Source organism: Myotis lucifugus, unplaced genomic scaffold (assembly GCF_000147115.1).
Source record: "Myotis lucifugus unplaced genomic scaffold, Myoluc2.0 scaffold_20, whole genome shotgun sequence".
Classification (NCBI taxonomy): Eukaryota; Metazoa; Chordata; class Mammalia; order Chiroptera; family Vespertilionidae; genus Myotis; species Myotis lucifugus.
Window position 1 is genome coordinate 3,151,947 of NW_005871068.1, and position 24,819 is coordinate 3,176,765.

At 38.5% G+C, this 24,819-nt stretch overlaps 1 protein-coding gene and 1 pseudogene across 3 annotated transcripts in view; one reads left to right on the plus strand and one right to left on the minus strand.

The window, feature by feature from the left end:
* The window catches only part of POLA1 (DNA polymerase alpha 1, catalytic subunit), a 311,022-nt gene that overhangs the window by 128,467 nt on the left and 157,736 nt on the right, over nucleotides 1-24,819 (plus strand). For all 3 annotated transcript variants that reach the window (XM_006085647.3, XM_023751338.1, XM_023751339.1), the window contains 3 exons: nucleotides 2,681-2,855; nucleotides 18,864-19,042; nucleotides 20,600-20,731. In XM_006085647.3, the coding sequence (XP_006085709.1) occupies nucleotides 2,681-2,855; nucleotides 18,864-19,042; nucleotides 20,600-20,731 (486 nt within the window). The remainder of the gene's footprint in view (nucleotides 1-2,680; nucleotides 2,856-18,863; nucleotides 19,043-20,599; nucleotides 20,732-24,819) is intronic.
* LOC102417885 lies at nucleotides 23,062-23,845 on the minus strand (annotated as a pseudogene).

Consider the following 24,819-nt stretch of genomic DNA (forward strand, 5'->3'; position numbering starts at 1 on the left):
TGCTGTATGTTATTGCATATACCATGGGGGTCTTGCTAGGTTTGAGAATTAGGTCTTCTGTCACAGCCTAAATGTTTTTCTAATACAACACAGCAAAACTTGTCATCCATTCTTTTGCATTTAGTTATGTTTAAGCTCAGATTTTAAAAATACAGTAAGAAATGTGTTTGGGTCACTGTTAAAACTAATTTTTTTATGTGACTAAAATAAAACCTTTTTCAACTGAGAATATGCTTGGACATTTTCAACTGCTGATGAGAACATCTTCTAATGGTATTTTGGAAAGTAACTCAAGTGCCATTTTTTTTAATACTCACCCAAGGATATTTTTTCATTGATTTTTAGAGAGTGGAAGGGAGAGGGAGAGACAGAGAGAAAAACATAGATGTGAGAGAGATACATTGATTGGTTGCCTCCTACACGTGCCCCGACCAGGGCCAGTGATGGAGACTGCAACTGAGGTATGTACCCTTGACTGGAATCGAACCCGGAAGTATTCAGTCTATGGGCTAAGCTCTAACTATTGAGCAACCCAGCTAGGGCTCAAGTGCCATTTTTAACACTTGGAGTGGGGGAAACGAGTTAAGTCGGCTCGCGTGACATCAATAATGAGAGAGAATCATTGATCGCCTGCCTCCTGCACACCCCCACTAGGGATCAAACCTGCAAGCCCTGACCTCCTGGTTCATATGTCGACGCTCAACCACTGAGACACACCAGCCGGGCTCAAGTGCCATTTTTTTTAACTTGCCTCTACAAATCTGATTTTAATTCACCACTAAAAATTAGTAAGCTCAACACTATAATCCTAAGACAGACCGTATTTTTTAAAAAAACTACAATTTTATAAATTGATCAGATTTCATGTGTTTATTAAAAGACAGTCTGAATATAGTTGTAGTGCATAAAAACACTGCCCAGGCATTTTTCATACTCATTTTGTCATTGACTGTCATTTTTAAAAATATATATATTTTATTGATTTTTTACAGAGAGGAAGGGTGAGGGATAGAGAGTTAGGAACATCGATGAGAGAGAAACATCGATCAGCTTCCCCCTGCACACTCTCTACTGGGTATGTGCCCGCAACCAAGGTACATGCCCTTGACCAGAATCGAACCCGGGACCCTTGAGTCCACAGGCCAACGCTCTATCCACTGAGCCAAATCAGTTAGGGCCATTGACTGTCATCTTACTCATCTAACAATTCAAACTTCTAAAAGGACAACAATTAAAGTTGAGTAATTTTTTACTGTTATAAACTCCTAAAAATAATTATAAGCAAGTCTTTTAATCTGAGGTTTGCTCCCTTTCCAGATATTTCATTATATCTTAGAATAGGTAGAACCTAGTGATAAATATCCCAGTTTGTTTCCATCAGGAGCCCAGCCAGAGAAAGAGACCCCCACTTCCAGTCTCTGGTAAAGACAGTGGCGTGGATTGTTGCTTTTGCTTTGGGCTGGGCTCTGAGCTGAGAAGGGACTGATTGTAGCAGGAATAAAAGAATAGGATTCACATTATAATCAGTTTTGCAGAGCAGCTGAGCACTGTGAATAGTTATAATTTACTAGTCTGAATATTAAATTCTGTTGTTGCAGACAAGAGGAAGAGTGGAGTGAGTTCTTGGATGTTGGTCCAGTAAAGTGATGGACTTTTTGATTCACAGATGATGGTGACGTCACCACAGGACTGTATATGGGCCAATTATATAGAATTTCACAACTTTTCTTTTTATAGAGTAAAGAGAAACTCCTTAAAAGGCTCTCTGACCATCCTCCTTGCGTTGAGGAAGAACCATATAAACAGTGCAAAATGGCATGCCCTTTATTCCAGTGGCCAAATAATTTGCTTTAGGCCAACTCCACCAGATACCTCATTAATTTTATTCTTACCTGTTATATCTTGACGTAGTGATGACTCTGTGGGTTTCATTCCCATCTTTTCCCCTTGCTTATTTGATTCTCAATGATATATGCAGTTCTTGTGGACAGTATTACTCCCGGGGCCTTTAATCTGATACCATGACTAGAATGCCTGCTTGAAGGGGTTGCATTAACATAATAAAGGACCACACATGTTTGTCATCACTCCTAAAAGGCCCTCTGACTAGACTAATTGTTAGCAAGTCTTCTCAATGTGTTTCTGTGATGTGGCAGTTGGAATTATTTAATCTAGGCGTGCCATTTTGTTGGTTTCATGTTTCAACAAAAAATAGAACACAACACATGCTGGATTTACATTCTTGGGCAGTGGGCGAGATGTTCTCCTTCATCTTCCTACTCTGAGATGCTTATGAAATGTTCACCAATAGGTTAGAAGAACTTCTTGATGCCCTGGGTGGTGTGATTCAGTGGGTTGGCACGTCGTCCCATGCACCAAGGAGTTGCCAATTCCATTCCCTGTCAGGGCACATGCCTGAGTTTCTGGCTCCATCCCTGGTAGGGGGGCGTTCAGTAGGCAACCAATCGATGTTTCTCTCATTGATGTTTTGTTTCTCTCTCTCTCTCCCTCTCCCTTCTTCTCTCTCTGAAAATCAATAAAGAAATATTTTTTTAAAAAAGGACTTCTTGGTGTTTGGAATTAAATACACAAAATTTGAATTCTTGTTCCTCTTTTGACCAAGCAAGTGTGTGTGGGGTTGAATTTCTTATAACTTTCCTTGTACTGTGTCCTCTTACAGGATGGGTCAAACCTCAGTGCGAGTCAGAGGGCCTATGCAACTGAGCAGCTGCAGAAACAAGACAATTTAACCATTGACACCCAATACTACCTGGCCCAGCAGATCCACCCAGTTGTGGCTCGGATCTGTGAGCCGATAGACGGAATTGATGCTGTCCTCATAGCAACATGGCTAGGTAAGTGCCCCGAGTTCACATAGCCCCTCACCCAGCAATAGCAACACTCTCCGCCCTCCCTCCTTCAACTGTTGTGTGCCTTTTTATAGGCCCAGTGCTGAGTCAAGCACTTCTTTGTTTAAAATTGGGCATTTATTCTTGTGGTGGTTTGGTTAATGTCTGTCACTGCTCATAGACTACGAACTCCACATAGTAACCACATGCCTGCTCCATAGTTGGCACTCAGTAAATACTGATGGGAGAGAGAAGGCAATAGAAAGGATGGAGATGATTTTGGGCACCATTATAAGTCTCTGAGTTAATACTGTTGTAGCTTTTATTAGTGACTTTAAATTACTATGGAGATTGATGGTATCTTGATTGATTGTCTCTAAAGGTGATGCATGGGAGATGCTGCACATAGCCCAGGAGCAGAGGCAGTGCTTAGTGAGTGCTGTTAGCAGCCACATCCCACCCTCCTGCCAGGCTCCTGCATAAATATATCAAACTCTTCCAGTCCTTGAGATTTGCACATAGTTAGTGCTCAGTGTGCATTGTAGACTGAGATTAGACAGATGAATTATCAAGTCACATATTCTCCATCCTGCTCCTGCTGAGTATGTGTCTGAGCTCTTCCCGCAAGTCCCGTTTCCACTATCCCATCAGTATCTGCTCTGGAAGTGGAAGCTCATTTTTGACATTTGCCTAAGCAAAACATAATTAGGAAGATAAAAATTCTGCTACCCGAATCATCATATAATGTATTCTCAAAGTTGAGTTGTATTTGATGATATTTATAAATCCTCAGCTGGGAGGTGGGAGCATGAGTGCACAATATTTTTTAGCTTCCTTTTTTTCTCGCCTCTGTGTTCAGTGCTTACTTTACCGGATGCTGTGATAAATACTTTGCATATATTTATCATTTAATTTTTGCAGCAGCCTCATGTGCCTACATTGTATTTGTTCCATTTTACAGAGAAGGAAGCCGAAGCTTAGAGGAGTAAGTAACTTGGTCTTGTCACATAGCTGGCAGTGACTGAATTGGGACCCATCTCTGTATGACTCCAAAGCTTGTACTCTTAACCACTGTGCTAAATTGTACTGCCCCCTCTTAGCTCTGAGAGGTGATGACATATGTTTCAACCAGGAGTGGGATAGCGTGGATGTGAAGGCTCAGGAGCTTTATCTTCTCCCTCCTCTCCCCACTGTAAGCCCCACCCCTCCCCACTGGATACCCCTGAGCAAAACCATTATTTTGTTTAGAGTACATCTCCCAGCTTTCCCATTTGTAAGATCAAGAACCTGATGTAAATGCTAACCATTACCCTTTCCTTTTTTGGTTTTGGATTTTCCAGTGCTGAGGAGGGGTAAATGGAACAAGCCCCGCCCCATGAGTGATATTTACCAGATAAGTGTGGAGCCTTGTATTGAAGCAAAAGAGCTGTAGAATAAAGAGTGGTGGGGCCTGCCCAGAGGATAGCCTGTTGCCAGCTCAGCTTAAGAGCAAGTGGGGACCAGACTGATTTTGTTGGTTCTGGGGTCATATTTAAGATCTTTTGTTTGTTTGTTTTAATTCTCACCTGAGTATATTTTTTCCATTGGTTTTTAGGGCGAGTGGAAGGGAGGGAGAAGGGGGGAAAGAGAGAAAGAGAAACATCTGTGTGAGAGCGACACATCCTTTGGTTGCCTCCTGCACGTGCCCCAACTGGGGCCAGGTATCAAACCTGCAACCCAGGTACATGCCGTTGACCGGGAATCAACCTGAGACTTTTCGAAGCTCTGACATTGAGCCATGCCTGCCAGGGCTAAAGATGGATTTTATATAAATTAAGCAGTAGGCAGAGCTTGACTTGCTTAAAGCCAGACTTTATCCTAATTACTAGTCATAGGCTGCCTTATGAATCCAGTTTTCACAAATGATTCCGATAGTCCGGTAGGTCCCATCTTCAAAGGTTTCATGTTATTACTGACAGATCTCAGTCTACAGAGGGAACCCTCCCTGCTTGTGCATAGTCCATGGTCCTGCCATGTCCCAGTCTCTCCTATCTCATCACCTGCAAGTTCTCAGTGCAGCCCTGACTGGACACTGTTCTGGGCAGCTCCTTCTTGGTGCCAGGTCGCCAATTAGAGGTGCCAGAAGGGCCTGTGTCCTCGGCCCTAAGGAATTGATGCTGCCCCCCCCCCCCTTATCTTTTTCTCATTTTTGTCTTCTGCCACTTGATAGCAGTTTTTATACTGAGGGCGAATGAGGATGTCATGATTTCGCAGTCCCCTTCCTCCCCTGCTCATCCTCTTCTCCCACTGCCATCACCAGCGGTATCCATATCTCTATCTACTAGAGTAATAAATCTCGTAGTCCTTTATCTCTCCCTGGCTCCTCATAGGAGGTACCACATTAATGGAGTTCAGGACAGTATGTGCCAGGCACTATGAAGATCTGTAAAAAGCACTGGAGCTCGCCAGGCATATATTGCATGCATTTGCGCCCTGCCCTATTCAGGATCTGCACTTTGATCTGCATCCTTTATTCCTCTACCCCAAGTGAAAAATTAGGGTGGCTGTCCTTCATTAGGGAATTTGAGGCCCCTGTTATCAGTTCTCACTTAGCCTGTGGTTTTAGAGAGGAGGAGGGTGGAGATGGGGAAGTGGTGGTAAAGTAAGGGGAGTGTTAGGGGGTGCGTAGTTTCTAAGAGGTGCAAGCTGTAGGCATAAAATTACTATAATTTGTTTTTAAAATTCTAAATCTGTTTTCTTTATGTAAAAAAACTGCAGTTAGTGAACTGACACTGTTAAATAAGTTGAAGTGTAAAAATGTATACATAGAATACAAGCCCTCCAACTGCCTAATCACAGACATAAAATAATTCTCTTGCTTTTAATGTAGTTTTTATCTTTGATTAATGAAATGTATTATAGTGTTGAAACTTTACTGAAGTTTGATACTTTGTCCTTTTAGTTGATACAAAGAAATCAAGTATAATGGCATAATTTCATTTAGGAAAATTATTAAGTTCATGATTTTTTATTTTTAAGATTCTTTTGTGGAGAACAACTATATTTTTCAACTACCTTTTCCTTTTTCTATTGCTTTTATACTGCTTTCCTTGAAATGAAAGGCAAGCATCAAGTGTTGGTTTTATCCCGTGGATTCCCTTTGGAAATTCTCTATTTCTCCCCATCAAGACACCTCCTGAAGTCTGTCTGGTGGCATGTTGCATGGCCAGGTGTTCTGTATGGGAAGGACATTTTAGTGAAAAGGAGAGAGGGTAGTCTATTAAATGAGTGAATGAATAAGTCTGTTGAATTGAAAGAGAATGATTTATTCTCTCTAATAACTAATGGTCCTTATTATCCCACAGTAAAATGTGTATCATTTTTCTGAAATCCATGCAAGATTATTGCCATTGGGCTTAAATAAAGCAAAATTTTACTCTTTTCCATCTGTGAATAGAAAAAAATATAGTATTACGCTTTTATACAATAGCCCTTTGGGAAACATGGCCACTAAAACTTGGAACTCTTAGCTTTTGTTCTCCAGACTATAGGTTTTTCTCTCTCTTGTTCTAATGAAAGCTCTTTATATTCTGTGGATGAAATATTCACAGTATGCGCCAGCATCCATATAGTCTTCTGTACCTGGCAAAACAAGCCAGTGATGAGAGTAGTCTTAAAGTTCATTCTTGCCCAGCTGGTGTCGCTCAGTGGTTGAGCATAAACCTGTGAGCCAGGAGATCACAGTTTCATTACCCATCAGGGCACACGCCCAGGTTGCAAGCTCGATCCCCAGTAATGGATGTGCAGGAGGCAGCCAATCAATGATTCTCTCTCATCATTGATGTTTCTTTTTTTTCTTTTTTTTTAAATACTTTTATTTATTTGAGAGAGGAAGAAAGAAATTTAAACATCAGTGATGAGAGAAAATCATTGACCTCCTGGTTCATAGGTTGACGCTCAACCACTGAGCCAAACCAGCCGGGCCTTTGATGTTTCTATCTCTCTTCTTTTCTGAAATCTATAAATATATATATACTAGTAGCCTGGTGCATGGATTTGTGCACACTGAAAGGAAATTAATTAGAAGGAATATTTTAATATAACTATTCACCCTTTAGAAGTGTCAGAGATGAAAGAAAATTAGTAAAATGTATATGAAAATAATATATAAATTGATTAATAAATAAAAAGAAAAAAGGAAACAAATGTACTACTCTTTGTAATATTTTAAGCAATTAAAAAAATAAATTAAATAAATAAATAAACAATAACAACAAAGGTATAAAAACAACAAAAACGTGATATGAAAACAACATTGATAAAAACAATGACTGATAAATTGATTAAACTTATTCTAATATCTCCCTGTATACCACATTACGAGTAAAAACACTTTCAGAGTGCTTGACTAATTTCCCTTGTGATGAAGTATTTACAACTTTAACTTTAACATCACATGCTCTTTGAACTCGAGAGAAAGCAACATATAACTGACCATGTCCGAAAACGGGTTCAGGTAGGAATATTCCTACTCTGTCTAGAGCAGGGGTGGGCAAACTTTTTGACTTGAGGGCCACAATGGGTTCTTAAACTGGACCGGAGGGCCGGAACAAAAGCATGAATGGAGTGTTTGTGTGAACTAATATAAATTCAAAGTAAACATCATTACATAAAAGGGCACGGTCTTTTTTTTTTTTTTTTTAGTTTTATTCATTTCAAACGGGCCGGATCCGGCCCGCGGGCTGTAGTTTGCCGACGGCTGGTCTAGAGTTTGTCCTTGTGATTTATTAATAGTCATCGCAAATGCTGGCATCATGGGAAACTGTTTTCAAATTAATTTAAATGGGAGGCCAGTGTCAAACGGGGACAAATATGTATGTGTGAGTCAATGTTTATTTTTAAATTGCCAGTGCCTGTCATATGAACCGACTGGTTGGACGTACGTGCGGTCGGTCACTTAGCCTTTTATATATACAGATAGATTTTAAAAGTTCATTCTTGAATTTCATCTTTTAATAAATTTATACAGTCAAACCTCGGTTCTCAAATGTCTCCCATCTCGAACAATTTGGTTCTCAAACAAGTTGTTCACAGAAAAAATGTCTTGGTTGTTGAACCAAAATTGTGGTTTTCGTCCTGACAACCCTTTCATGCTGATACCTCAGCTCCTCTCAGGCAACAAACAATGGAGAGAATGCTTTCGTTGCTGGCAAAATCAAGGATTAGCACAATTTTAAAACATAAAGAGGTCATCAAGAGTGCTAATGTTGCTAAGGGTGTGAAAGAAACAAGGATCACAGGCAGTTGAAGAGGTAGACAAACTATGTTGACTAGTTAGCCAATAGCAGATTTCAGGGGTAGTGATACATGAACAAGCAAAGATGCTGCATGTTGACTTGAAAGATGCTAGTTTGATAAATTTAAGAAAAGTGTTCATAGATTAAACAGTACATTAGGCATGTACTATATATAAAAAAAATGAAAACAGAATCATTTGTGGGTCTGGAAGGAATTAATTCAATTTACATTATTTCTAAGGGGAAAAATGATTTGGTTTTCAAGCAAATCGCTTCTCAAACAGCCTTCTGGAACGAATTAAGTTTGAGAACCAAAGTTCCACTGTATTTCATCTATAATGGCACTTAGAATTATACTAGAGACTCATGTACCAGTGGGGTCCCTTGGCCTGGCCTGCAGGGATCGGGTCGAAACCAGCTCTCTGACATCCCCCAAGGGGTCCCGGATTGCGAGAGAGTACAGGCCAGACCAAGGGACCCCACTGGTGCACAACTGGGGCCAGGGAGGGACCACGGGAGGGCTCCAGGGTGCGTCCAGCCCATTTCGCCCAATCCTGATTGGGGCCTATCGGGGCAGCCGGCCGGGGGGTGGGGGGGTAGGGGACCGTGTGAGGGCTCCAGGGCATGTCCGGCCCATCTCGTCCAGTCCCAATTGGCTGGACCCCAGCAGCAAGCTAACCTACCAGTTAGAGTGTCTGCCCTCTGGTGGTCAGTGCACATCATAGCGACTGGTCGGATGCTGGGGTCCAGCCCCAGCGGGTCCAGGGGTTCCCAAAGGTGTGGACGGAGTCGGCGAAGAATGTTTTACACGGAGACAGTGTTCAGAACTCTCTAGCTTTCCTTAGTCTCCGTGGATCTTCCTGTGCCTGGCTGAGGCCACAGAGAAAGATCCCGAGGCAAGCTGAGCCTTTATTTTATAGCGAGAGGTAAACAAGGTAGTGGTTTCTATAGTTACACAGTTCTTGTGAGTTTCACTTGTTTTGACCATAGTTACACTTCCTGCACTTCCCTCAGCCCATTAGCTTCCCAGATAAGATCTAGAGAGCCTCATAAGGTCAAGCCTAATTATGCTAAGAGGACTGTGCCCTCTAAGCTGGGAATTGTTTGTGACTTTGCCCACAGGTCAGTCTGAGGCTTAACCCTATATCAGCTCCCCACAGTCGGACACTTAGCATATTAGGCTTTTTTTTTTAGAAAAAAAATTTCTTTATTGATTTCAGAGAGGAAGGGAGAGGGAAAGAGAGATAGAAAGATCAATGATGAGAGAGAATCATTGATCGGCTGCCTCCTGCACACCCCCTACTGGGGATCGAGCCCACAACCCAAACATGTGCCCTTAGCCAGAATTGAACCTAGGACCCTTCAGTCTGCAGGCCGACGCTCTATCCACTAAGCCAAACGGGCTAGGGTGCATATTAGGCTTTTATTATATAGGATAATGTCTTTCCTCCAATGAGCAATAACTTGTACAATAGCTATCAAGTACATTTCTTCATGGTCAGTGATAAAATTTCAGGCATTTATCTATCTGGGCAGTTTTCTCATTGGTCCTGAGAAATTATTGATGTTTGAGGAATATGAGAAATTAAAATTTAATTTAGTCTCTGAAGTAGTGCTTAAAACAAGACAGTGCACACTTAACCCAATGTGTTCCTGGTTTAATTTAGAAAGTAAAAATTCTCTTGTTAAAAAAATGGCTATATCACTCACAGTGTAGAAGGTAGTTTATTATCTCAATAGTTGGGATCCAGTAACATCTAAGGAATAAGTGCAACAGTGGGCCAGGTGGTGTTTGGGTACCTTTGTCAGGCTCAGAGAGATATATCTACAAAAGATAGGAAGGGCCATGAAGTATAGGTTTTTGGGCATAGGATGATGACACCAGCAGGTGTCTCAGGTATTACTGTATCTATCAAGACTTTCGTCTTTTTTCATGATTAAGCTCTTAGAATAATACCGATACTTGACCATCATTTCCAAACATAAACATTTTCTATAAAATAATGATAAATTTTAAAAGTAAGATCATACCAAAAGCAAAGTAGAATAGTAAGTCTAGTCAGCTGATAAGAACCACCTCTTTCAGAATGGAGTGCCATTCCAAGTGCATTATCAAATGGCTCATGTTCTAGGCCTACTTTTTCATTCATTGAATGGATTGATGTTGAATACTTGCTGGGCTCAATTAATGGGTCCTGTGGGGGATACAAAGTTGAGTCAGCCATGGCTCCTTTACTCAAATTACAGCCCTGTGGATTCACTATTTTGGGGAAGTCTAGTTGGTAACACAGTACTAGTACATGCCTCAAAAGAGGTAAAAAAGGATTTTTGACGTTCAAGGGAAGCAAAGACCACTTCTAGCCCCACGGGGAAGAGTGTATAGAAGTGGAAGCATTTGAGGCATTGTGGGAATGCGCTGTGGAGGGGCCAGTGTGGAGTTGGGAATGGTTGTCTACCCCACCTCGCACCAATTTTTCCAGCCCATTGATGCAGTGTCAGGGGTCCCGAACTCATTCACAAGGTAGCCCATGCCATCGCAGCCACTCCCCATAACATATTAGGGAATTCACAGAGAACCTCGGTATCAGCTGCAAAGCTTTGCACCTCAGTCCCTACAAAGCAAACCCAAGATGTTGTTTCTGTCTCACTAGCCAATAATTCTGAGGGCCTGCAGTGACACTTCTCACCTAACTCAAGCAGAGACCTCTGAGAACTTGGAACCAAATTAGAGCATGTTTGGAATAATCACTTGGACTAGTAATTCCTAACTCTGGCTTTGTAATACTTGGAGTTTTCAAAGGAAAATGAGAATTTCTTGAATTATTTAAGTTAGATCAATTTTTAAAAAAAATTTAACTTTATTGAGGAATAATTGACAAATATAATTGTATAAACTTAAAGTGTACAACATGATGATTTGATATACATATACACTGTATAACGATTATCAATATGCACATCCATCAGCTTACATACTTAACTCTTTTTGTGGTGAGAATGCTTGAGATCTAATCTCAGCATTAAGTATACACTGCCATATTATTAACTACTAGAGGCCCAGTGCACGAAATTCATGCATGGGTAGGGTCCCTAGGCCTGGCCAGCTATCAGGGTCGATCTGTGGGGCCACCAGCGGGGTGATCAGGGCCCCCGCTCGCACCTGCCTTGGCTGGCCTGGCGCCACCCAGTCACTGGCCCTGGAGCCCCCGCCACCACGGGTCAGGGCCTGCAGGCTGGGGGCAGCTCCTGTGTTGAGCGTCTGCCCCCTGGTGGTCAGTGCGCGTCATAGTGACCAATGGTTCCGCAGGTCATTCCACTGTTCGGTTGATTTGCATATTAGGGTTTTATTATATAGGATAGACCATTTTTTAAAAGATTCATCGTACACCAAAATGATACCAGGATTATGTAGCCAATGAAAAATGGGTAAGATAGAATAAATGTAAATAGTTTAATACAGGATTGTACACAGATACTTAAATGATATTAAATATATATGTATAGATAAGACATGAAAGGGTGAAGGTGGTGAATTATAGGTTCCTTGTTGAAAAAAAGTCACTATTTTATTAATAAAAATAAGATAGTTTTTACAATATCTGAAGGAAGAAAAACAGTTTAACACTTACTGACTCCTAAAAGGTGGGTGTTAGGGATCTCCTGCCTGACTGTTTCCCCACCATATCTGCCTGCATCGCTGGAGAGCAGAGGGCTTTCTTGTTAGAGAAGCGATTTTTTTATTTTTTTTCCAAATATTTTTTTTCAACATAAAGTTACTCTCTTTTATCAGATTTAAAAAGAGGAAAGAAGACACTTCTAAAGTTTTTTCCTGCCCAGAGGTACACGTCTTACCAAGTTAAAATTCGCATTCAGAGCTGTCATCAAGGGCATTAAAAACAATCAAGTGCTACACATCAGGATTTCTTTTCTTTTTGTTTTTTTAATTGAATATTGGGGTGACATTGGTTAATAAAATTATATAGGTTTCAGGGGTACAGCTCTATATATTGTATTGTGTGTTCCCCACCCCAAGTCAAGTCTCCTTCCATCACCAGTTAGCTTTTTTTTTCTGCCAAGATTTTGGGAGTTATTTTGTACAGGATAATAAAAATTTTCCATTTGTCTTATGGAGGCAGTTTCGGTTGTCTGTCACTTTATAGTCAGTTGTTTAGGTCAGAGGTCCAGTATTTTAAAAAGTTTTTATTATGGAAAATTCTAAACATATATAATAGTAGAGAGAATTTCATCAGAAGCCCCCATGTGCTCAACACCCAGCTTCAGCAGCAGTCTGCAACTGTGGTTGATCTTATTCTGCTTCTCCACCTCTTCTGATTATTTTGAAGTGAATCCTAGAGCAGCGGTTCTCAATCTGTGGGTCGCGACCCCTTTGGCGGTCGAACGACCCTTTCACAGGGGTCGCCTAAGACCATCCTGCGTATCAGATATTTACATTACGATTCATAACAGTAGCAACATTATAGTTATGAAGTAGCAACGAAAATAATTTTATGGTTGGGTCACAACATGAGGAACTGTATTTAAAGGGCCAGAAGGTTGAGAACCACTGTCCTAGAGAAAATGTCATTTTATCTGTAAACTAGAGGCCCGATGCACAGATTTGTCCCTCGACCTGGCAAGGGTGCCCGGATTGCGAGAGGGCGGTTCTTGGATGACGCACCCTGGAATTGGGCTCCCTCCTCTCTGGTTCCAGGTGCGTCACCCGAGAACTGCAGCTGCCAAGTCACTGCAGCTCGGCAGCTCCTGCATTGAGCGTCTGCCCCCTGGTGGTCAGTGCACTTCATAGCTACCAGTAGGATGGTCGTGTGTATGTGTGTGTATATATAATTTTTTTTATTTTGCATTTCTAAAAGACAAGGATTCCCCTTTGCAACATAGCTACAATGCTATTACTAGGGGGAAAAAATACCTTCATTTCATCAAATATCCAATAAGTGTTTATATTTTCCTGATCATACTATGAATACACTTTTTATAAAAAGCTCTTTGTTTGAATTAGAATATAGTCAGGGTTCATATGATAGTTAATCTCCTCTTTTTTTTCACCCTTCTGATGTATTTGTTAAAGAAACTGTGTATTCTGCTCTATAGAATTTCCCATATTCTGAAGTTTGCCAATAGTATCCTCTCCCCTGTATTTCCTGTAAAGTGGTAGTTAGCTCTGAAGTCTTGCCCATACTTTGGTTCAATTTTCGTTTTTGTGAATACTACTTCTAGGTAATGGTGTGTACATCTGTGAAGAGGTACATAATGTCTAGTTGGAATCTAATACATTTTATAACAACCTCATAGGTATATCATAAGAAATACTCAATACTCACTTTTCTCACCTTTTCCAATGTTAATGTTCTTATATAACATGCATACAGAAAAGTACACAAAACCTAACTGAACAGTTTAATGAGTTTTCACAAACACATACCTTTGTGGTCAGCTCAAGAAACACCCCCAGGAGTCCCCTGTCTCCTAGATACTGTCCATCCCTGACCAGAAAATGACATCATGACTTATGACATCATAGATGAGGTTTTCTTATTTTTGGATGTTACACAAGTTGTGTCTATATTTTTTGTGTCTGGATGCTTTCATTCAATATGTTTGTGAGATGGATCCATGTGGTTATACTTCATTGCTGTGCAGTATTTTATTGTTTGAATATACACTGTGTGACTGAATGTAAAACCTGTGGGTTTTTCTCACATTTGGACAATTATGAATAGTTCTGCTGTGAGCATTCTTGCATGTGACTTCTATGGAACAATTCCATGTATTTTCTGTTGGGTATATATTTAGGAGGAGATTTCCTGAATCATAGGGGACGTGTATGTTCAGCTTTAGTAGATACAACCAATTTTCCAAAGTGGTTCCAATGTACACCCTACCAGCAGTATGTGAGTACTCCACATTCTTAACCAGCACTTGGTGTTTTTCTCTTTTTCATCTTATGTGTTGGCATAATGTTGTGGTTTTAATTTTCATTTCTTTGATGATTAATAATGTTCGGTACCTGTTCACATGCTTAATCACCATTTGGGTATCTCCTTTTGTGAGGTGCCTGTTCCTCTTTTTCTACTCTTTTGTTGGGTTGTCTTTTTCTTACTGACTTGCAATCATTTCTTACCTATTTTAAATGAGTCTTTTGGAAATAATATATCACAAGCATCTTCTATTTGGCGTGCTTTTTTTTCCCAAGTGTAATTTACATACCATGAAATGCTACAATCTTCAGAGTGTATACATTTTATCAAGACAAAATATTTCCATCACCTAGAGAGTTCCCTTGTACCCCTTCCCAGTCAGTACACCCCCCCCAAAGCAACCACTCATCTGATTTCTATGACCATGGATTAGTTTTGCCTACTCTAGAATTCTATATAAATTATTTCCTATGGTATATCTTTTTTGTGTTCAGCTTTTCCACTTAGCATATTTTTTCAGATTCATCCATCTTTTTGCATCTATCAGTACTCATTCTTTTTCATTGCTGAGTAGTATTTTATTTATTCACTAGAGGCCCAGTGCACGAAATTCGTGCAAGAGTAGGCCTTCCTTCCCCTGACTGCTGGCACTGGCTTCCCTCCAGCACCTGGGACCGGGCTTCCCTCACAGCCCTGGCTTCGTCCGGAAGGATGTCTGGTCTAATTAGCATATTATACTTTTATTATTATAGACTCTCATGTTGTGGGCATCGGAACAGAATTGTTACCAATTTTTGGTTATTAATAAAGCTGCTAGAACATTCTTGTACAAGGTTTTTTATGGATGTAGCATTTACCTTTTAAAAATTCATTAACTACTTTTTGTTTAATCACACTAAATTTTTAGTTTGTGTATTGTTCTCTAAGTAGTCCAAATATATGAAAGCCCGAATTTGTGCAAAAGATAAATGATTTATTTCCTAAAAGAAATTTTTAGAAGAAATTTACTGTAGGATTTCATTAATTAGCTTCCCTAGTAGTTTGAGTCATATTACAAACAACCTACTGGGAATATCAGTTACTCTACTCATTTGGAGTTTCATTCATATGGATTATTCCCTCTTCCTCACTTGTGTGAACATATATAATTGGCTTTACTGTAGTTATTTACAGTTACACTAATAGGGATCTTGTCTTTTGGAGGAAGAAAATTATTTGGTCAAATGTATTAGCCTCTCTCTCAGCTCTGTTTAGGAACTTGAGTTTTGAACAGTGTAAATACTCCTTTATTGGGGGCATGTGCACATTCTAAAAACAGAAAGCTTACAAGGGTTACAAAGTACAGTGATAAGAAAAATAATTTTGTGCTAAATATCACATTGGAGGTGTGTGTGATAAGAATATGGTGATGTTAAGTAAAAAAGAGCATTGCTGAACTCCTCCACCTGAATGCCTATGATGTTACTTTCTATAAATACTTTTTGAAACATGAGAGCTTTGATCCTGTTGCCAAAATAATGTGAGATCCTATAAATTTTCTAATTATAAATGACAGTAGTTTAATTTTATTCTACTGCCCCTTCTGTCCCACCCCCAATAAAAAAAATGGTGTGACTAGATCACTAGAAGTCACAGTATTGAATTACAGCACATACCATTTCTCCTTATTGTGGGGAAAACTACTATTGCTCTTCCCCTGGAGAACTGGTGCCAAGTCCAAGCAGGCTGCTTTCTTTTATTCTGTGCCAGACCAAATGATCAAACTCACCTGTCAAAAGCGAGTCTAGTCAAAAGTGGAAGTTCTTTTTCTCAAATGGGGCATAAAGTTTATTTTTTTAAGCCAGTTATTTAGAAAAAGCTCTCAGGAGAGATCAGGAATTTGGAATTCAGTTTTGCATCTCTTGCTCAAAGGCTAACAGGATTACTTGCTGTATGATGAGCATTTTAATATTGATTATACAATGCACATGTAAGTATATGCCAACTGCAATCATAAAGATTTTTGCTTTAATTTCTGACAAAAGTGTCTAATTTTGGAGAGATAGTAATTACAAATAGAGTTCTTTGCAACAGCTCTATTTTGCACATTTAAAAATTCAGAATCTACCTTTAGGTGGCAGCACCAGATACTTTTTCCGGTTGTCTCACTACAGCCTTAATGAGTTATGTATAAGCGGGGAAACTTTCAAGTCTCCCAAAACTTCAAAATAAGCTGCTTATTGCCAATTTTGTGAGGATTTAGAAAAATTATGTTGAATAAGTTGGGGGCTTGTTTAAGCCTGGATTTTGACCTTAAAGAATATTCTGACAGCAGTGATCTTTACTTTTTAACATGACATTGTATGTTTTCTTAAAAAGATTTCATTTAGCCCTCTGTGATTTGCCTGTTGAACTTATAATTGTCCTCCCAAGAAAATAATTTTATGACATTTTTGTATTCAAGTAACTTGTACAAGGATCATTATATACCTAATATTTTAAGGTAATTAGTGTCTTTTCCCTTTATATATTAAAAGGTTAACATTGACTTATGACCATGAGTACTGGGATGAAAAAGTCCCTTCTCTTGAAAAAATCAGCTTGGGAATAAATTTAAAGTAATTAGCTAGGCCAGCTGGCTTTGTTGTTTCCAGGGGCAGATAAGTGTTGTTTGTGGAAATGGATGTTTAAAGTAGACATTTCATAAGGCCTGATTTTTAAAATAACTTTGTCCCCTTGTTGGGCTTTTCTCCATAACAAGCAAGGTAGCCTATGTCCAGCTTTGGCTTACTCAGCAGGCAGCCTGGCCCGTGCCTCCCATGCACTAAGTAGTCCTGGCTGGTACTGGAGAAAGCTTTCGTTGCTCCCCTGTCACAGCCTGGCCAGTTCTGTACATGTGCAAAGCTAGGGTGGTTCCGTTCCTTGATTCTCAGATTGTAAAATATCTTGCCTTTTAGAAAATCCTTATTTTTCTTTTTCCTTACTTTCTGAGTAATAGTCTGGGAAATTGATGAATAATGATGTCATCAGAAAAAAGATGAAGCTGCATCTTCATAAAGCAAGACATTATGTGAATACAGTTGGATTCATAACTAGAGTTTAAGAAATTCGCAAGTTGCCCTTCACTACAGAGACAAATTGGCATCATTCAATGGGCATGGTCTCTCTCACTCAACTCCTCTACCCCTCCCTCACACCTCACTATAAGCTATTTCTCTTACTGGATTGCTAACTTGTAAAATAAAAATGTACAGTGAGTCTTGGGGCCAAGTGACTTATGTTACAGTAATTTATGTCACACACCAAGAACAATTTTGTCAAGTTGTTTTTGAATGTGTATTTTTTTGTTCTTATTATGCACTATCATGTTAGAAAATATTCACTTTGATGAATTCCTACAAAGAGCAGCTATTAACTGGCTGTGCAGCATGAACATGAGTTTCATTTTGAGTGAACATAGTCCAAAATAAATGATGTTCATCCACTCTTTACTTTTTTTATCTCTATGACATTTATTGAGTATTTATTTATATAGGCCCCATTTAAAACAGTTTGTCCTCTAATGTCTTATTTAAACTGCAAAAGTTCATGGTTGGTGGTACTACATCCATTTTGCAGGTGAGCAAGCTGAGACTCCAAGCTTATTCTTTGTTTAGCACCTTCCACTGTGTCAGAGTTAACCTTATGTAATGACTAGATGTCACTTGACAATTGACCAAATAGGATTTAGCATCTTGTCACTGAATTTTGAAAACATCTATTAGATTATCTACCAATGCAGCTGTTGATAGAGTCAAAACAATTTTTAGATATTTTTGGTATTTGAACTTTTTCCTTAGTGATGTTTTATGTTACTTATTTACCTTTATACTAAAATAGGTATGCTTGTTTTCCTTAGATTTCTAAACAGCCTAGAATTGTTAGGTATTGCTAAGGGGTGCTTTAAAGAAAATATTATAAGATATAGTGTAGAATAATTATCTTGAAGTTTCAATTCAAATAGTGAATTTTTGAGAGATATGCTTTGACCAAGGGTATATTAAATTGGCTGACCTTAAAATGTTTATTTTCTCAAATAGTTTGGGCAAACAAGATAGCATAAACTATACATCAATTGATTTATTGGGTCATTTTGATTGAAATATGGAAGGTATATTTGGTTCCAGGATTGTTGGGGACATTTTGGCCTATAGAATCTGTAGAATCATTTTTTTGCACATATTTTATACTTCTGAATTCAGAATACCAAAAAAACCATGTCACGTTTTGTCTTATATGCTGCTACTGAATTTTAACCACTGGATTAGATTGCAACCTACATGCTGTTAACTACTGAGCCAAGATGGAATCGACCACTGCATTGAAATCAGGATTAGCAATTGTGTCTGCACTTGAAGGAGTTGTAATAGCAGTGAACTTGTTTTCTTTAATGGGATTTTTATTTTCTACTTTCAGTTTTAATGATGATTCTTTGATTTTAAGAGATTTTCTTAACAGCAGTGCAAATTTATTTGAGATTTTCTTTATAACTTTAGGAAAATACTAAAACCATCCTGTAGAAGTAATTAGTTGCTTCCAAATCCAAATGTCCACTAGCATATATCTGCATTGTTTTAATGCTGTTTACTTGTTTTATTTATAATCACTTATAAAAAGAGCCCTTTGTCCATGTGATATGAGACTCTATCTTGAGTTCAAATGATTGTGTGTGTGAATTTAAAATTATTCTTTTGTGAGTTTTTTTCCTTGGGCTTATTTTTTTGGGTAAGGGAATTCAAAGAATTGTACCTTTCTAAATTTGTTTTTTTCTTTTGCATTAATAGGACTTGACCCCACCCAGTTTAGAGTTCATCATTATCATAAAGATGAAGAGAATGATGTTCTACTTGGTGGCCCAGCACAGCTCAGCGATGAAGAGAAATACAGGGACTGTGAGAGATTCAAATGCCCATGCCCTGCGTGTGGGACTGAGAATATTTACGATAGTGTCTTCGAGGGTTCGGTTAGTTGTTTCTTTTTTCATTTTGTGAGCAAATTAATATAAAGGCCTTTTTCCCCCACTATTTGTCTAAAAAGGAAGAAACACATTGCTTTTATGTGTTTAATATTGTTTTTGGCTTCTTAGAGTGTTTGGCCTTGGTTTCTAAATGGAACCTCTTAAAAGATCTAATTATCTTAAAGTATTTTTATTGTAATTCCTTAATTAGTAACCTATATTTCCCCACTCCCAACTCAATTTATTAAGACTTAGAGCAATATTTTTCTGTATCTTAAATCAAGTTAATGGGAACTAAGTGTTTTTGGAAAGTTTTTTGTTTATCTTTACACATCCCACTTGCCTCCTTTTTGACAAAGGTACTCCGATTATCGTTTCTGCTGTCTTTGCATGTCAGACATTTAAAAAGTCACAGGGAGACATTCCTTTCAAGAAGTACTGCCAAAAAATGTATCATTGACCTTGGATCGGAACTTGAAATGTGGCCAATTTACTTGATTCTACTGCAGTGTTATATGTACTGGCTATTGGCAAATGAGTAGGCAGTAGAACCATGTAAAACCTTGAAACTGAAAGAAAATGCATCCTTTATCTAAATTAAAAGTAATTATTTTAAGTTAATTTGGACAAACAGCAGATGTTTTGAATTTTTTTGAATCAAAACAAAGCGGTCTTTGGAAGCAAGTGCAAGGAAGAGGCAGACGCAGATCAGCAATACATGCTAAATCCTTGAGTTTTGCTTCATTACAGCTGTAAATAAGATAGTTAATTGCATGGAGGCTTGACAACTTGCAGATGGGCTAACTGTGGAAGAGCCGATGTCAAGCTCTGAAATCTCTTCCACCTGGAATTGCTTAGTGTGGTGGGTAGGGTTATGTACCAGATTGGAGCAGGAAACCAAGATGTTTAAGTATCAAGAAGGAAAACACATGGTCCAGAAACCCCAACAGTTTCCCTATATGTTTGCTTTGTCTCTGCTTAAAACAAAACAACAAGACATTTTCTCCAAATACTAATAGTTAATTCTTGCAAGTTTCTACTTCTGCTTTCCCTCCCCCAAATACGTTTTAAGGGGTTTAGGAATTTTAGATTTTCTAAGCTGACAAAGCCTGATTGCTTTGTGGTATAACACTTAAATTTTAGGCTTTATTAAGTTGACGATATGAAAGCAAACTAATGTCATTAGCACACTTGCTTTATCCTCAAGTTTGTAATGAATAAGGGCAAATTTAAAATTTTGATATGTCTAAAGAGAATGTTTATTTCCAATAATGTCACTTCACTGGTATTTTCACAGGGAAAACTCATTTATCCAGAGAGTCTGTCATTTATTGAATGTTTTAAAAAAAAGTGATATTAGGATTTTCCCTTTGACTTCATGCTCCATTATGATGGTAGCAAAAGAGTGGAAGTTATATGTGACTAAGGAGATCTTTGGGAGGAAGGCAGTTGAGGAAATAGGGTTAAATTAAGACTGTTGTACACCAGGACAGCATATAAGCTTTTAAGCACAAGAAATCTTTTTATAATCTTTTGTGTACTTGTCTGACTTGAATTCTATAGGGAACTGATATGGAGCCCAGCTTGTATCGTTGCAGTAACATCAACTGTAAAGCTTCACCTATGAACTTTATTGTACAGCTGAGCAACAAATTGATCTTGGATATTAGACGTTGCATTAAGAAATACTATGAGGTTAGTGTCCATAATGACTTTCTTATATACACAGCTTATTTAAGTTTGGAACTTGTTATAAAATAAAACAATGTAGTTTTGTATTACTGTTTTTTTATGAAACTAAAATTTTTTAAAGACTTGAGAGGAAAATGGTTTGATTTTCTATTGGGTATTACATCTCTTTCATTAATGAGTAATATTTTAAATAGTGAAATTTTTGCTTTTAAGGAAAAGTGAGAATATAACCAGGACTTTTAAAAATTTATTGTTACCTAAATAAGACCACATTAAATGGTCACTCACATCTTTGGACAAAGGAGGAAAAATCAGTATTGGTTATCTTTGGCAAGTAGAGCCATAACATCATGTGTGATGTTTTTAATAAGTTAAAACTTTGTGTTTATGTGGTAATCGAAACCATTTCATAGCCTAGTTGTCCCAGGAAATAAAACTAAATATCTTTTCAATTTAAATGCAATTTGTCTGGCTTTTTAAAGAGAATGTCTAATTTTTAAAATACATAGTATAGTTAAAATACCAGAACAGTAAGTGATCTGTCTGTGTTAGAAAGGCTTTTTTCACAGTTTTTATTTTGTTTTGTTTTTAACAATTTCATATGAATGAGTTCTTTTCTCTTCAAAAATTAAAATTAAAAAATTCACATTTACCATTTGATTTTTCATAGTGTTTCATTATATTATTTGTCATCTAAGCAAAATTGTTATTACTTGAAAGTTCACTAACTTATTTAAAGAAACTACATTGGCAAGGCATTTCCAAAAATGCCCAGATTCTATTAGGTAAGGCCATGACTTTGTTCAATATCTTCCTATAATGTCTACTTTTATGCTAATTAACATAGCATTTTCTTATTTAAAATGGATCTCATTAAATGAAAACTGAGTATTAGATCATTAGGACAAAGAATGAAAATATAGAGTTCTAGTATTGTGATTTTGGAGTTGAATAACTTGTATTTGTCAAAAAAAAAAGTAGGTTTGTCTGAAGATATTTTTAAAATAATAATTAAGACTACATTTTGGGAAATCTGAAACATTTTAGTGAATAATGCTATGCTGTACTTAATGAACAGTTGGATGGGAATAAAGGGTATCTGTAGGTTCACATTCCACAGTAGATGAAGTGCTCCGCACATGAAATGTTAGGGTTTTATTTAAGCATGAAAAGCCCAAATCAAAACTATTCATCTCCTCATTTACAGACCTCACGGAGTAGAGCATGATTCTTGACTCTTGTGAAGAATTCCAAATTTTCTCTCTGTGTTTAGTCTATCAAAATCTTCACCATGGAAATGTTAATACTAGAAGAAACTCATCTATTTCCTTCTATAAGAAGGGATGATCTGTTTTGACTAAGTTGGGAATAGGCAGAAAAATGATCTTTGTAGTTAGAAATATGCCCTAACTGAAAGATGGATTTCTAATCCAATTGTTTGTGTGTCGTGGTGGTGTTGGTGGTAGTAGTTATATGAGTATTTTTTAAGCTAAATAACCTAGTTTTATGAATCTAGACATTCAACTCAGGGTTTCTATAGCATTTGCTTCCATTGTCTTCTCTGCCAGTCATCTCACTACCAGCAAGTAACAGTTTTCCTGTGGTTACTGCCCACTTGGTTAATTTTCCTAAGGGATTTCTTATGAAAATATCTAAATGTCGCTCTTAAAGTTGAAGATTGATATGACTATCCTCAAAATTAGGGACCTGTATCTCTACTGTCTGATCTTAGTCATATATGATTAGATGGGAGAGGAAGAAATCCATTATTCTTTTCATGGCCCCATGGTGAATAAATGTTTCAAATATTGTCAAGATCAGAGCTTTTATACAGAGAGCTCATGCACCTCTAGGTTCTATTTCATTGGTAGACTATTCTCTTTCCTCCTCACCCCAGACTTAAAAGAACTTTCGCAGATAGAGGGACATGACATTGAGTTTCTTTTGTATTGTGCCTCAAGTGATAGTCATTACAATTCGTTCAGGGTGATGTACCATAGTGGTGGTAGTCCAGCTGGAGATTAATACATCAAGTATACTGGAGACAAGGATATTGATAGTAAGTACAGGCATACCATGTTTTATTGCACTTGTTTTATTGTACTCCACCAATGTTGTGTGTTTTTTACATATTGAAGCCAAGACCCTCTATCAGCAGAAAGATTACACTCATTTTATTCCAATACTCTCTCTTTTTTGGGGGGGTTGTCAAATAATCTTTAATTGGAACATTTTCCTTTGTAGTTCTTAACATGTTAAGCGCCATGTCACTCACCGGTGACTGACACTATACTCTCCGTTTGGAAGACAAAACAGGCTGGGCGCTAAACGTGTTAACTAGCCAGACATTCCACTGCACCACTGTTGATATCATCTATGATGTTATGAGTGTGTCGGCCATCAACATTGCAGCTCACAGACTGGGCAGTCCCCAGGATCTGTTTAATGGTTCCAGAGAGTTCTCTAGCTAAAGATCAGTGCCGCATCTGTCAGGCAATGCTGACAATCTCATCAAAAGTGGTATTTCTTTTTTTAAAAAAATATATTTTATTGATTTTTTACAGAGAGGAAGGAAGAGGGATAGAGAGTTAGAAACATCGATGAGAGAGAAGCATCGATCAGCTGCCTCCTGCACACTCCCCACTGGGGATGTGCCTGCAACCAAGGTACATGCCCTTGACCGGAATCGAACCTGGGACCCTTGAGTCCCCAGGCTGATGCTCTATCCACTGAGCCAAACCGGTTAGGGCCAAAAGTGGTATTTCCTCTGTGCTTAATGTTTTTTTTTAATGTTGTTGTTGTTGTTTTATTTTTTTTTTTTTTGCTTCTTTCTGTCTCTTGGTGGTTCTTTGAGGGCTTTGATGATCAGGGCAGAGGCAGAAGGCACTACCTCAATCTGGGTCTGTTCTGAATGGTCAGTTTCACTGTAGTCCTCAGACCCTTCCAATCACCAGTCGCTTTGGCAATGTCATCACCAACCGTTTTTGGAGACAGACCCAGGGGGCCGATCTTGGGGGCCAGGGCAGACGTGGCACCTACTTCCCCACCGGTGCACCTCAGGTATACGACTTTGATTTCGTTGGAGTTGAACTTCGGCGGCATGGTGGAGGCGGCTGGTGTTGGATGAACCCAGATTCGGGACGACCGAAGAAAATTGCACCTGAGCCTCCTCCAAGCCGAAAGTCAAAAGCCCAATACTGTCTTGAACCCACAATATCTCTGAGGTATGCCTATACTGAGATTAAGTGACTGTTCTCAGAAGCTAATAACCAAAGGGGTTTCCTCCTATTTTGCAAGTTCAAAAATATTACCCACTAGACATAAAAGTTATTAGTGGATTAAGAGCAAGTCTCAATATGTTTTTTTCATTTTAGTCTTAGAATTACTGCAGGGAAAGTACAATCTACACTGAGAAAGGAAGGCATCTCCATAAAGAAGGAACTTTAGGCCTGGCCGGTGTGGCTCAGTGGTTGAGTATTGACCTATCAACCGGTTCAATTCTGGGCACATGCCCGGGTTGTGGGCTCGATCCCCAGTGAGGGGCATGCAGGAAGCATCTGATCATTGATTCTCTCTCATCATTGATGTTTCTCTCTCTCTTTCTCCCTCTCCCTTCCTCTCTGAAATTAATAAAAAAATATTTTTTTTTAAAAAAGAAGGAACTTTAGGAAGACAGTGGAGGAGTAGGTACTTGACCAAACACTGTAACCTGCAAAGAAACAGTTCTTGATTACCAATAAATTGAATTGTCAGGAACAAAGGGACAGAAGTTCAGGGTAACAAAATATCCTTCTAAATCTCTTTTATTTTAAAAAATGCATCACATTCTGTTATTTTTCTGTCATGAATAAACAGTACTGAGTAAATAAATGTGATATAATAAATATTAAAAATGTAAGTATCTGAGACTCAATCTATATCATATTGTAACGTGTGTTTTTTAATATATTTTTATTGATTTCAGAGAGGAAGGGAGAGGGAGAAGAGAGATAGGAACAACAATGATGAGAGAGAATCATTGATCAGCTGCCTCCTGCACGCCCCACACTGGGGATCCAACCTGCAACCTGGCATGTGCCCTGACCAGGAAT